This window comes from Alternaria arborescens (genome assembly GCF_004154835.1).
Source record: "Alternaria arborescens strain FERA 675 chromosome Unknown contig_22, whole genome shotgun sequence".
Classification (NCBI taxonomy): Eukaryota; Fungi; Ascomycota; class Dothideomycetes; order Pleosporales; family Pleosporaceae; genus Alternaria; species Alternaria arborescens.
In genome coordinates, this window is record NW_021167877.1 from 480356 (window position 1) to 493056 (window position 12701).

Below are 12701 nucleotides of genomic sequence, written 5' to 3' on the forward strand. Positions count from 1 at the left end.
CGGGGGAGGGTAAGGGTGTGAAAATGTGTGGTAGTACTTACAGGAACGAGTGGGTAACACGAGGATACTGTTGTCAGTAAAGAGGCGACGGATCGGCCAGCACTTTATATGCTGGCAACTGGAGGAGAGGAAGAATGCGAACTGAAGAAGAGGTGCAGGAAGCTAAAAACTTTAAAGTGGGCCCGTTCGGCAGTACCTTTCGCCGAGACTGCGAACAGCTCCCCTGATGGTCAAGTACCAAGGTATGTGCTCGTAATAATTGGCGAAGTTTCCAGAAGATTTATTCGAGTGATATCACATGGGACTGCGCTTATGATCATATTCGACCTGAGTTCATACCATGTTCGTTCTTTAGGCTAGCGGGTTGTCCTGTCCGCGAGGCTTACAATTCGATGACGACTTTGCGGAAGCTGACACCCTCCTTCTGCTTCTTGTAGCCCTCCGCTACCGCATCCAGTCCCTTTCCAACCACCAGTGGTTCTGGAACAGCCTTCAGCGTGCCCTTCTCTAGCGCCTCTGGTACCCACTGCGCCCAGACAACATCGCCAATGTACTTGTCAGCCAGCGCTACAGTTGGAGCGAAGACACTGGCGCCCTCGATGCCCTTGGGGAGACCCTCCGCAGCGGGCAAGACGGAGCCGTAGCGTCCACCGAGCTTCTCGTATACTGGTGTCCAGGCAGCCGCGGCATCTGGCGTACCGATGGCGTCGCAAACACCCGCGAATTCTGTGCCTTCGAGAGCGGCCATGATGTCGTGGGCAACCTTGGGGTCCTTGTAGTCAAACGCTGCTGTTGCGCCAAGGCCCTTGAGTTTCTCCAGGTTGTGCTTGCTTGCCACACTGACAACCTTCACGCCAGATGCAGCCGCCAACTGAATCGCCGTCGCACCCACGCTGCTCGAGCCGCCCCATACCAATACTGATTTGCCTGTAGATGAGGGGTTGGAGGATGGCAGCGGTAGCCCGAGCGTCTCCTTCTTATAGAGACAGGCGGCTGCAGTTGAAATGGCGAGAGGCAGGACTGAACCTGACGCGAAGCTCATGTCGGATGGAATCTTCGATACGACCAGTGCGTTGCAGGCGGTGTAGAGCTGAAATCCGCCGTGCGCAGGGTCGTTGGTAACGAGGGAAAATGCATGTCTGCACCATGCTGTCAGTATACTCTCTCGCTGGAGCTCATGAGACTGGAGACAAACCCTAGTACGCGGTCGCCTTTCTTGACATGTGTTACACCCTCACCGACTTCGTGAACCTCGCCAGCGACGTCAGTACCACAGATGTTGGGGTACTTTTGCAGGAAGATTCCATAGTCCTGGATTTTCCCTGCTCAAATCAGCACAATTGAACGAACCGCACATGTGCAGATACTCACAATCCACGGGGTTGACAGCAACTGCGTGGTTCTTAATCACAACCTCGCCCTTGCCCGCCTTTGGCATGGGAGCTTCCTTGACCTGAAGCTGTCCCTTCGCTTCTGGGATCCACGCTGCTTGATTTGACATGATGATGGCGATTATTGATGTAGTTTCTTTTGGTGTGTAATGTACAAACAAGATGAGTTATAGTTGTCGTCTTGTAGCCCAATTGACGAGAAAAGAGTTTACAATATAGTTGTCCGCCGGCGCAACATGTTCGCCGATACTGCCCACCCACAGTCGATTACTGAGCCTCGGTAGATCTCCAGCCAACGTACAGAGATCGGACCCCACATTATGCTTTTTCGATGGCAGCTACAGAATCTGTTTGGTGTGTTTCTGGGGAACAGGTTGTACGGTGACGTTATCTGAGCAATGATGATGTCTAGCGCATGCTATGTCATCGTCAATGGAGTTAAGCGGAATTTGGCTGGCTTGCATGTATGGTTCGGGCCGGTCAACAACTGACAGAGACCAGAATGAGAGAGAGAGAGAGAGAGAGAGAGAGAGAGAGAGAAGATATTGAAACGAATATTCAATAGACAATTCTGAAGGACTGTAGTTGCCAAGGAAATAGACAGCGCCCAGAGGTTTGGGCGAAGAAGATACCCAGAAGAACAGTTTGATGGACAAGATCCCACGTGTCTGTTTTTATCCACACGTTGTTTTAGGGCCTTTGTCTTGCGTTAAACATGATGGAGGCTGCAACTCGATTGCAATCGGATCGATTTTCCAAAACGTCAGAATGAAGTTGAGCAGGACGCTAACCCTGGATCTGGGATTACCACGAGCCAACGTCTGTCTATTGGGAATTTGGACTAACATTACGATATGCGCCTTCCTGCTTAGAAAGAGGCCTACGACTTGTGTGTATCTTGTTCTATTTTGTACGAGGATGATTGTGAACTCCTTGCTCTTCCGATAGGTTAAACGTCAGTATGAGTATTGGACGTTCATGGTTTCTTTGTTTCCGAGGTTGTTTAGATTGCGGTCCGCCGCGAGCTCGACGAACAGCTACAACAGCTCCGCAGCACATGCACAGTCTCATATCAATGGAACTGCATCCCGGTACCTGCCTGGCAGGATAGTGAAGAGCCTGGTGAGTAGTGGAAGGTCAAGAGTGAGTTTTGGTACCTATGGGAGAACGGAAAACCGCCGAGTCAGTTGCGCCACCCCTCAAGCCACCGTCTGATTCGGGCTCAGATGCACCGAACGGACGCGCAATAGCAACACCAACAAATGTGGAGTCGCATTTCAACGGCGCAGCGATAGCAGATTGCAATGCCGCGCCCTGATTTGCTTTTGTCCTCTTCCACCTCAACGACCGTCGCTCTACGCCGACCTGCCTGAGCGCCGCTCCTCTTCGAAACCCGCGCGTAATCCGATGCTTACTTGGCCTCGCTGATCCGCATCTCACAATCGGTCCTGCAACCAATCCTCAACGTTCTCACCATCCCGCCGATTCTCTACCACCTTCCTCGCAATCATGAAGCTACCCCCGATCGCTGTAGCTTGTCTCTCCGCCCTCGCCATAGACTCGTGCAGCAACATTATTGCGCAACGCCTCAAAGCATGGAACGAATCAAAGCCCTTCGTCTTCGACCGTGTTCTTTTCACCCAGTTCGCCATCATGGTCGTACTTACCGCACCCATCAACTACCATTGGCAGAATTGGCTCGAACGCGCATTTCCGGGCTGGAAGACGGTTAGGCAGACAAGGGCGGTAGGGGAAGGTGAAGAGGAGAAGGGCATAATGCTGAGAGAGGATGGGGATGGAAAAAGCATAGTGGAAGAAGAGGTCAGAGTAAGGAATTGGTGGAATATCTTTAGGAAATGGTTCACGGACGTGCGTGGCTCACTCTTCACTTTCCGTCGCGTGCAAGGGCTGACAATAAGCAGTGTATTACCATGGGCGCCCTGCTGAATCAGTCCATGTTCTTGATCTTGATCGGTCTCATGAAGGGCAAGACTGTGGCATTGATTGTACAAGACTTCAGAAACGTAAGTACGCCCCTCCAATGAAGCGTCTCCATGTGCATGGCTAATACATGAGATAGGAGCTTTTTGGTCTCATCTTCGATTCATACAAAGTCTGGCCGATTGCCAACTTCTTCAGCACGACCTTTGTCCCCGTCGAGCGCCGCATTGTCTTCCTCAGTTTCTGTGGTCTGTTATGGAACATTTACCTCTCGCTGGTGGCAGCTAGATTATAGATTTACGGACATGCAATGCATTTGTTCACGCTCGAGATACTGCCATCTCAGCATGAACATTACATTACACTGGCATACCTGTTAGCCAGTGGCTCTACTTGTCCCTTGGCCCCTTCGTCCAAGCTACAACAACCGCCGTCCAATATTTTCTTTGGTCCTCTCTTATGTGCCCACAATGCGGACTCTTCTCAAACTGAACCTTCGTCACATCCCACCCCTTTGCCTTGGCAATATCAGCATGTTCATCTGCCTCCTCGAAACCCACCATCTGATCCGCCTTGCTATATAGATACACACGTGGCACTTTCGTATCAAATACCGACTCGTCATTCAGCTGCCGACATAAAACCACCATCATATGCTCCCTTCCCATCAACTTATCGGCAATGAATGTACAAATAAGCAAGAGATGTACCAGTGCCCCACCAAACCAAACCCAAAACATACTTTTGGGAAGAGACGCAGATATCGCTGCGTGGCTCTTCATCCATGGACCTTTTGTCGGACTAGAATCGAGAATCTGTGCTCGCATCGGCAGTAGTGTGCCGTACTTCTTCTTCCAAGCCTTCGCAAACTCATTGACTTGATTTCCGCCGCCGTTTGAAAAGCTGTGGACGAGGACTTCGCCTCCTGCAGTGGTGTGTTCGGCTACAAGCTCTATTGCTGGCTGGAGTAAAGAGCTATAGGAAGAGGCGCTGCGGAACATGTCTTGAGTGAAGCATCGTACTAGTAAGATGCGGGATGTGGGGAAAAGCTCTTTGTAGGTGAGTGTATATTTGGCAATGTGCTTTGCAGCCGCGGCATTCCAGGCGAAGAGGAGGATGAGTGGTGTTTGATCTCCGGGCTGAGACAAGTATGGCGGCGAGGTCCAGAGGTATGTGTTGTGGCCTATCTTTTGGAAATCGGATAGTGGTTTTGCGATATCTGCTGCTGGTGGGGAGGTTGCTGGCTCCATTTCTCTATGTTGACTTCAAGTACAGCTTGCTGTCAACGATGCGGTAGTGAGAGATCAGCAGGCCAACACCTCTTCTGCATCAGAGTTCATATAGTACAGGCAAAGGCAAAGGACGGTGTAAGGCGTTCTATATGATAGGCATGTTTGATCATACAAGTCGAGTCTACGACCTTGGCGTGAAGGAGCAACCGAGCCGAGGTAACACGTCATTGGCCATCTACTTCCTCTTCTCGCAACGCATACCATATCCGCTCCACGTCGAGCTACCCTAACGCTGGATCGTCCATTCTGATATATGGATGCCTAGACCCCAGTGCCGTTGCGTCCGAACAGCCATGCAGCTCCAGAGCTCATCATCGCACCTGCCTGTGCTGCTCCGGCGGCAATACTCGCGCCATATCCGCCCATCGCTGCACTTTGAGCTGTCGCGTAGATGCCACCTGCGGGTACATAGCCGAAGAAGCTCATGATGGAAGTTGCTGCTGAGCCTGCGATATCATCAGTATCCAATACGGTGTGAGCCTCTGGGTACCTAGTAGGCAGCGACTTACCCGCGACGGGCCCTCCCGCACTTAATCCAAGTGCGTTGAAGAAAGGTACAGTAGCGGCTGCAGGCGTGAGAAGTACGACGCCGTTGACAACGTGGAACATTGTTTGATAGGGATGTGCTGCGATCCAATCGAGAAGCGGTTGTGTAGCTGCCATCGTTGCGTTCATATTTGATACTAGTAGTCGCAAGTGGCTGGGATCAAATGATGTGTGTGTGCGTAAGCCTTGGCTAATGATTGCAACGCTGTCCGACTAGTTGCGAGATAATGAGAGATATTCAAGGCTGACTAGAGAAGATTTCAGCCTGGTGAGTGGTGAGGGGATCATGCGGCTGAGCTGGCGGAGCTGCTGCTTTTGGTTGGCTGGGAACGTTGCATACAAAGACCTCATTCTTGTACAAGAAGCTTTGATTGTCATCATCGTAAAAATCTACGAATCGGTAACACTCGTCGCTAATCTGTTCTATTCTGTACCGCGAGGCTTAAATTCATGACCGCATGTTCACGCTTATCATTTATGTCTTCGCCCCGGCCTCCTCCAGGTCAACGAAATCTCCCCTAAAATTCTCTCTGGCCTTGGTTGCTTGAAGGATTCAGAAGGACGATTCAGTCACTGTTTTTTTATATATTATCTCTGCATCCTCATGCGTACTCACCGTATTTGAGAGCCGAATGAAAGTCACGGCACAGATAGTGTTTGATAGATTTTCCAAGAACAAAAAAGCTTGTAGCGGCTGAAGCTACGAGAACGTCAAAGAGGAAACGTTGATGAAAGATTCATCCCTATAACTCGTTATCATCTCCATCGGCCTTCTTCACCTTCTTTTTGGGTGGCGTCTTGACCGACTTCTGGGTCGGCTTCTTTTTCGTAATCTCCTCTATTTCTTCCTCTTCCTCATCAGCAGCTCTCTTTCTCGCCTTAGCCAGCGTTACTGCCTTGCTACCCATCGCTCTCTCCCGTGCTGCCTTTGCAACCTTCGTCGGAGTCCTCTTCTTCGTACTACCAGGTGGCTTATAGTCATCTACATCATTCTTCCCCTTCTTGCTTTTCTTTCTCTTACCATCGTCCTCAATATCATGTTCACTGTTCTCAGTGACACTAACATCTGATGGGAACTCAAGTTGCGGTGTAGGTGTTTTCGTTGGTGTCTGTGTGCGAAGACGTGCGCTACGTCTAACAGGTGTGGACGTCGGTGATGCTCCTTTGTTAGGACGAGGTTTCTTAACAGGTTCTCTTTCATCGACAGCGTCATCTTCAAATGGATCAGGAGAAAGCTGTTTACGTTTTGTGCCTTTCAAGATCTTTGATGATCTTTCCCTGGAAGTCTTAGGCGGCTTGGTCGGTTTCTCAGTCGGCTTGTCTGGAAGAATTCCTTCGATCGTTGGAACGATATCAAGAGTTCCTTCGTTGTTGACGGCCTTGATAGTTGCCGCAGCTTCTTTTGCTTTGGCAGTTGCTAACTCGGTAGCTTCTGCGGTTTCATCGGCAGCTTTTTGTTCAGCTTCCTTTCTCGCGGCCTCATTGTCAGCGGTTCTCTTCTTCTCAGCAGCTATGGCATCTTTCACCTTCTTCCTCTCCGCATCCGCCTGCTTCATTAGTTCTTTCTTTTCCGCGGCAGGCTGTTTCTTCACATGTTCTGTCTTCTGTTTAGCTTCTTCTTTCGCGGCCTTCTTGTCAGCGGCTAATTTCTTAGCGGCCGCTCCAACCTCTTCTACCTGCCTCCTGATCTCAGCATTCTGACTCTTTGCGTCATCTCTCTTCTTCTTTTCTTGGACAACCTTGTTCTCAGCAGCAATCCTGACCTCCTTCTCTGCCTCTGCTGTTGCGATGGCAGCTTTCTTCTCTTCAATGAGCCTCTTCTTTTCAACAGCTTGCTCTTCGAACCTTCCTTTTTCTTCTGTACCCCTTGCTTTTACTGTGATCTGTGTGAATCCAACGTCTTCAGATGTCTGGTGTGCGGCTCGATCGCTCTCATTCAATTCCTTATTGGGTTTCCTCTCAAACTTAGGAATTCTTTCATTTTGTCCAGTAGCAATATCACTGGCTGACTGCTGAGCTAGCTCAAGCTTTCGCGTTGTATAGATAGCTTCGGAGCCCTGCTGAGCTGTGATAGTCTGAGTTGCTGTGGTCCGTTTGATTTGCATTGCAGGAGTGAATCTCGTCAGCCAAGGATCGTTCTCATCTGAGCTTGTGGATTCCGAACTAGATTTTCCTGAGCTGTTCTCAATAGGACTTGTCCGCGGATGCTGTGGACCGCGTGGAAGGGCACCAGGTCTCGTGTTCGTAGACGGAAATCTCGAAGTCGGCTTCTCTGTTCGATGTGCGTCCTCTTGCACTGGCTCTCCTCGCCGTTTACGCTCTTCGGCAGCATAGTCAGTCATATGATTCACAAGCTCCAAGCCGTTCGTATGTTCTGTGCGATCACATGGCACAAAGATGTCTTCTGGACGGAAGTCATGCATGCGTTTTAGCAGAAGTTCTCGAGTATCCCGCAGTATGTTTCGTGCAATCGTAGCGTCTTCGACTTGTGATACAGCGCCCACTCGACGAAGACTATGAACAGTTTCGTCTCTTCCGTGCACATCATCATTCAGCTGTTCGATGTGACCTCGCATTTCAGCGCGCCAGGTTCTCTGGGCAATACCACGAACGTGGCGACCGTAGATTCCTTTCAGCCTTCTTTCAATGTCTTCTGACCTTGGTATCACTGCTGGAGGATCTCTTACAAGATCTTCTGATGAGGAGAGTAGAAGTGAAGCCTCAAGTTCTTCTTCTTTTCGTGCTGTCTCTCGTGCTTGCTTGATGGCCTTTTGAAGCTGTTCTTTTTCGCGCCTATCTCCGGCCAGCTTGTGTGTTTTGTATAGGTCAGTAGTTTTGTTGCTCAAAGATGGATGCGATGTTAGGCATCTCGCCTCATTTGTACCTCTATGCAAAGCAAGTTCAGCAGTGCCTGTAGGCTCAGGGGTCCACAGGATCCAACTGCGTCGTACAAAACGGCCACCAGGCCATATCTTTTCTTGTGCTGCATGCATATGCAGCCTGAAGTCGTTCGCGACGTGATGCAGGAGATCTTCTTGGGTCTGCATATGGCCACGCTCGTCCGCATAACCAAACATTACCCAGGTCTCTTTTGGATTCAGAAGTTGGCGGAGACTCCAACTACCCACACTATCGAAGTTCTGAGGCATTCGCAACCGTAGTTCCTTCAAGTTCGTCATTTGAGGTGCATATTCGGTCCAGAATCGGTGCCAACCAACGGCTTCTCGCTCAAATGCAGCACGACGGGCGACCTGGTGCAAGGTCTCTGGTATGGATCTGTCCGTCTCGGGATCATCGTATAAGTGTTCATCGGCGTACTCCCCGGCCGGAGGACATGAGTCGAGGTTGTTAGCCAGTGGGATGCGAGTTTTCTTTCCCATAATCTTCTTGTTCGCCGTCTTCTGGGTATTGCGCTTCGATATTCGTGATGGTCGATCCTGCCATTGCTTCTTGAATGGGCTATTCTTAGCAAGGTGCCAAGGGTCGTTTGGGCGAGGACAATATGCTTCGGGTCGTCGATACGGTTGCCTTTTATCAATCTCTTCCAAACGCTGCTCGTCCAGAGGATTGCGTAGGTCATAGAAAATACTCAAGGTATCGATTTGAGCTGCTATTGTTCCCAAACCAGCATCAAGCGGCGCTTTAAGCGATTTCTCCCACGCGTCTGAGTTGTAAGGCCAGCCCCAGTACAGGCTGGACTCATCAGGGTTGCGACGGCCCATGAGAAGATGGATTGGTATGCCGGCGTCTCGCATGATCTGAAATTGCCTAGAAACTTCACCTAAGAGTACTTCATTCGTACTCCTAGTTGTGTTGCCAAGTTTGTATTGTTGTTCCAAGCTGAAGAATGCAACGTCCAGGTTTTCCTTCGGACTTTTTATACCGCAACTTACAAAGTAGTCCCAGTCGAAGATTGGCCGCCATGCAAAAGTCGCGTTCAACCAATTATATGCCTCTTTGAGTCGATCTGCTGTCAGCTGTTTGTAGTCCCGACCCTGATCCATAGATAGTGTAGGAACAGGCTGGTACTTCTGGATCATGGTGAAGGGATGTAGGGGAATCGTGCTATTGACCTGCCATTCAGGATTCAGTGAATATAGACTGTAGTCCTGAGATGCAGCAATTCGACCCGCGTCATGTAGCTTCACCAACATGGATGGCAAAGAATTTACATGTGTCCTTTCAAGGCTACCGAGTAGTTCTTTGTGGTGGTTCTCGTCTTTGTTTCCACATTTCTTCCGGCTTTCGAGCTTGCTCCGATCACAGGTGTAATTGCGAATATCTGACCCTCCCTTCGCTTTGTATGGCTCGTTCTGGAACGTAGGCCTTGCGTCGAGCCTCTCGAATGCGGGACTTGCAGAAGAACTCGAAACATCTGACATGTTGGGAGTGTCTTCTGGCGCTGGCAAAAGCCATCTCGATGATTCAGATAGGAGCTTGTTATGTTGTTGTTCGTAGATATCAAAACGGGTCTTCGAAGCTGCCTTCGAAGCTGCTGATATGACATCACTGTCTGATATTTCCGTAGAAGTATTCCTGAGAGGGTATATCTGAGTCCAGGCCCCAAGATCAAGACCTATCTGATCTATGTTCAGCCTGTCCTCGGCATGTAGAGCGACTAGTAGCTGATGTAAGAAAGGAATCGAAAGCCGGAGTTCAAGAGCCGTGACGCTGGATGGGGAACGTATCTTGATGCCCCTGATGAAAGCACAAACGTATTCGTGTCCACTAAGGCTTGGCGGTGGGATTTCTTCCCTATATTTCCCGCGGATAGAGAGAGTTTGAAGATTCGTACAAAGCGGTAGGAAATTATCGAGCAGGATCTGCGGAGCGACAAGTGAAATATCTCGAAAATCTGGAATACCAAGCCATTTCAGTTTAGGCGCCGTCTCTCTTACAGGACACATGCTGGGTATACGAAGAAAAAAGTATGCCCATGTGTCAGTCATAGTTAACGGAGGCTCATTTGCATAGCCCTTGTATGGCTGGACTGTGAACAGTGCAATGTCGCTCAAATCCAGGGCTTTAAGCGACGGCAGATTTCGGAATATCCTGGAAAAATGTCAGCAATCGGCTTCAGAGTCGCACGAATTCGGTTAGGATTGCGGGAAGCCAAAGGTCTTTTTGTTGTTTGTGATGTATACGAACTAGAGAAGACTCACCACGTCAGATCCTCTATGTTCATCCAATGCGCCACTGCGATCTTTGCAACCCAATGGCGCCTCTCTGCATGGTTATCGATTAGGTGTCGGAATCGTTGCCATGCTTCTTGAGGATATGGGTATCCACCCTTTTCACCTTTGGCAGCTGTGAAGCCTCGTTGACGCTCCCAAACAAGCTGTTTCTTGTGTTTGGAAGCGCTTTCATCTTCAGCATCCACCCCATGCCAGTCCCAGTACGTGAATGGTTCGTAATACACAGCTCGCAGGGCTGCATTTGCATCTTTGCCGCCTACTCTGTTCTTGTATAGAGCAATATAGAGCATAGCACTGGCCTGTCTGCCTGCATACCGACAAATCCGTGTGGTAACATCCTCGCTCAAGGGCCAATGTCCTGGGTGCCTGGGCTTGATGTGAAATGAGGGCCAGAATTTGCTTCTCTTCAGGTTCATGATGAGGAGTAAACTGCTCCGGTGTCCTAGAAGAACCCAAAATACTATGAAGGTTGTCAGAAGCTCCAGCAGCACACGCAAAGCAGCATGAGATGTATAGACAGCCTCTCCAAACAAACGTTGGACTGCCAAAACATGGAGTCTTTGTTCAGCAAGACTGCAATAGTGCTCCTACCTTGCGCCTTCCGCATGCGGGCTACAAAGGCAGTCGTGGTTTTTGTCGAGGCACATGGCGATTGCCGTCTTTGTTCAACAGCCACGCGCCATTGACTCTAGACTAAGCATAATGAAGTTTGAGCTTGCTGAACGGATCCGGCGATCACAACCTTTGGGCATCCACTGAAGAAGCGAAACTGTTCGACGAGTCTGAGCACGGTACTTGGAACGTGAACACATGCGTAGAATCGCCTGTTTGATAGAGAGTCATCGAAGGTTAGTAGGTACACGGTGAGACTGGACGGTACGAGGCAGCAATCATGATTTATCCATTTCTAAAAGAGCGGCCCTTAGAGCGTCAAAGGGTGGTCTTCGATCCCCTGCCATAACCGCCGTTTTCTTCGGTGCCATACGCGACTCGTGCGCATGCTGGTTGATTGCCGTCTGGTTCTTATCGCTGCCGCCGGCGGGACGTCTGGCACTTGTGGAGCGGCCGGCGCATCGTTTCCGCCTCTTGTGCTCAGCTTGAGCGATAACAGTATGAAGACACCCGCGATCAAGATAGCCAACAGTAGCATAATCTTCCTCTTGATGGTTCGCTTTTGATATCCCGACGCCACTTTGAGTTCCTTGTCCGCTTCTTTGACGTCTCGCGACATGTTCTCTACATTGTAATCTATGCGGTCCAGCATGCTGCCTTGATCGATGACCATGGTCTGTAGCTCCTGAAAGATGTTTGCTAGCTCAATGATACCTTGGGCGATGTCTTCGATTTCGCGCTCGCGTTGGGCTATGATTGCTTCATTGGGGTCATGGCGCATGCGCTGTTGCTTTGTCTGCAGGAGCGTGGATTGCGAGAAGGAGCGGTCGGCATCGGATTCTTGCAGGGCAGGGTCGTTGTAGGGGTTCTGCACGGGTGTCGCGGAGCGGAAGGGCGAGGTAAAACCACCGAGGTCGCGTAGTTCTGGACAAATAATCAGCATTGCCCATGTTTTGTACTGGGCATGTCTCACTCTTCAGGTAGGCCGACTGCTTCTTGCGGAACATGGCGCTCACTTCGCCGACACGGGTAGCCAAGGAGATTTTGAGATTCTGTGCCATGACCTCTTCGCCCTGATTGATATTGCCCTGCTGCTTGGCTTCGCGCACCATGGTCTCTATGCGCTTGATGGCTAGCTGGCACTTTTGGAAGAGGCGTGTGATGCCCTGGGTGAGCTGTTCAATCTCCCGCTCTTCCCGCTTCTTGACGTCTTCATCGTCGAAGCCCGGCAGCACGTGCTTCTGGTGTAGCTGGTCGAGCTTGCGTGTTTGCTTGGCTATCTCGGCTAGGTGTTCGGTGATCTCGTCCTGGATATCCAGCCATCGTGGAGGCAGCAGGTCCATTTCAATCACAGCATCGCCGTCGTCTTCGTATGCGCCACTGGCCATGAGCCCCTGCCGCTCGTCAGACATGCGCCTGCTGTCGCCGAAGCCATTGGAGCCTGGGCCGCCATAGCGCGTCTTCTTCTGGGGGTGGTGGGAATAGGACTGGCGGTAGGATATAAAGCTACGCAGCTACGTCAGCGAGGGAAGGGCAGGGTGGTCGGAAGCGGTAGCAGCAGCATACAGGTTGGTTCGGTCCCGCCACATGCTGGGCTGGCGAGGGTCAACAAGGCTAGGTCATGGCAGGGCACGAGGAGTAGATGGAGGGCTATGACGACGCGAGCTGTGGATTGTCGACTTTTGGAGTGAGGCGCATTCGCAGCGTGGTAGACGTGTCTGGGC

The 12701-nt window shown here is 50.6% G+C and overlaps 6 protein-coding genes across 6 annotated transcripts; 1 reads left to right on the forward strand and 5 right to left on the reverse strand.

Annotated features, from left to right (window-relative positions):
• Positions 1 to 382: 382 nt before the first annotated feature.
• AA0111_g8736 (hypothetical protein) lies at positions 383 to 1501 on the reverse strand (the record flags this gene model as incomplete). Its single annotated transcript, XM_028655216.1, has 3 exons — positions 383 to 1139; positions 1196 to 1322; positions 1372 to 1501. 3 exons carry the CDS (start codon positions 1499 to 1501, stop codon positions 383 to 385), a joined length of 1014 nt encoding a protein of 337 aa, XP_028503745.1.
• Positions 1502 to 2900: 1399 nt separating this feature from the next.
• Positions 2901 to 3627, forward strand: AA0111_g8737 (hypothetical protein; the record flags this gene model as incomplete). The annotated part of the gene is made up of 3 exons (XM_028655217.1): positions 2901 to 3260; positions 3314 to 3415; positions 3472 to 3627. 3 exons carry the CDS (start codon positions 2901 to 2903, stop codon positions 3625 to 3627), a joined length of 618 nt encoding a protein of 205 aa, XP_028503779.1.
• Positions 3628 to 3721: 94 nt separating this feature from the next.
• On the reverse strand, positions 3722 to 4582 carry AA0111_g8738 (hypothetical protein; the record flags this gene model as incomplete). The annotated part of the gene is made up of 1 exon (XM_028655218.1): positions 3722 to 4582. The coding sequence occupies one exon, from the start codon at positions 4580 to 4582 to the stop codon at positions 3722 to 3724; it is 861 nt and encodes a 286-aa protein (XP_028503776.1).
• Positions 4583 to 4885: 303 nt separating this feature from the next.
• Positions 4886 to 5287, reverse strand: AA0111_g8739 (hypothetical protein; the record flags this gene model as incomplete). Its single annotated transcript, XM_028655219.1, has 2 exons — positions 4886 to 5070; positions 5134 to 5287. 2 exons carry the CDS (start codon positions 5285 to 5287, stop codon positions 4886 to 4888), a joined length of 339 nt encoding a protein of 112 aa, XP_028503777.1.
• A 626-nt stretch (positions 5288 to 5913) lies between these two features.
• Positions 5914 to 10781, reverse strand: AA0111_g8740 (hypothetical protein; the record flags this gene model as incomplete). Its single annotated transcript, XM_028655221.1, has 2 exons — positions 5914 to 10222; positions 10333 to 10781. 2 exons carry the CDS (start codon positions 10779 to 10781, stop codon positions 5914 to 5916), a joined length of 4758 nt encoding a protein of 1585 aa, XP_028503816.1.
• A 506-nt stretch (positions 10782 to 11287) lies between these two features.
• AA0111_g8741 (hypothetical protein) lies at positions 11288 to 12566 on the reverse strand (the record flags this gene model as incomplete). Its single annotated transcript, XM_028655222.1, has 3 exons — positions 11288 to 11901; positions 11951 to 12483; positions 12544 to 12566. 3 exons carry the CDS (start codon positions 12564 to 12566, stop codon positions 11288 to 11290), a joined length of 1170 nt encoding a protein of 389 aa, XP_028503815.1.
• Positions 12567 to 12701: the final 135 nt, after the last annotated feature.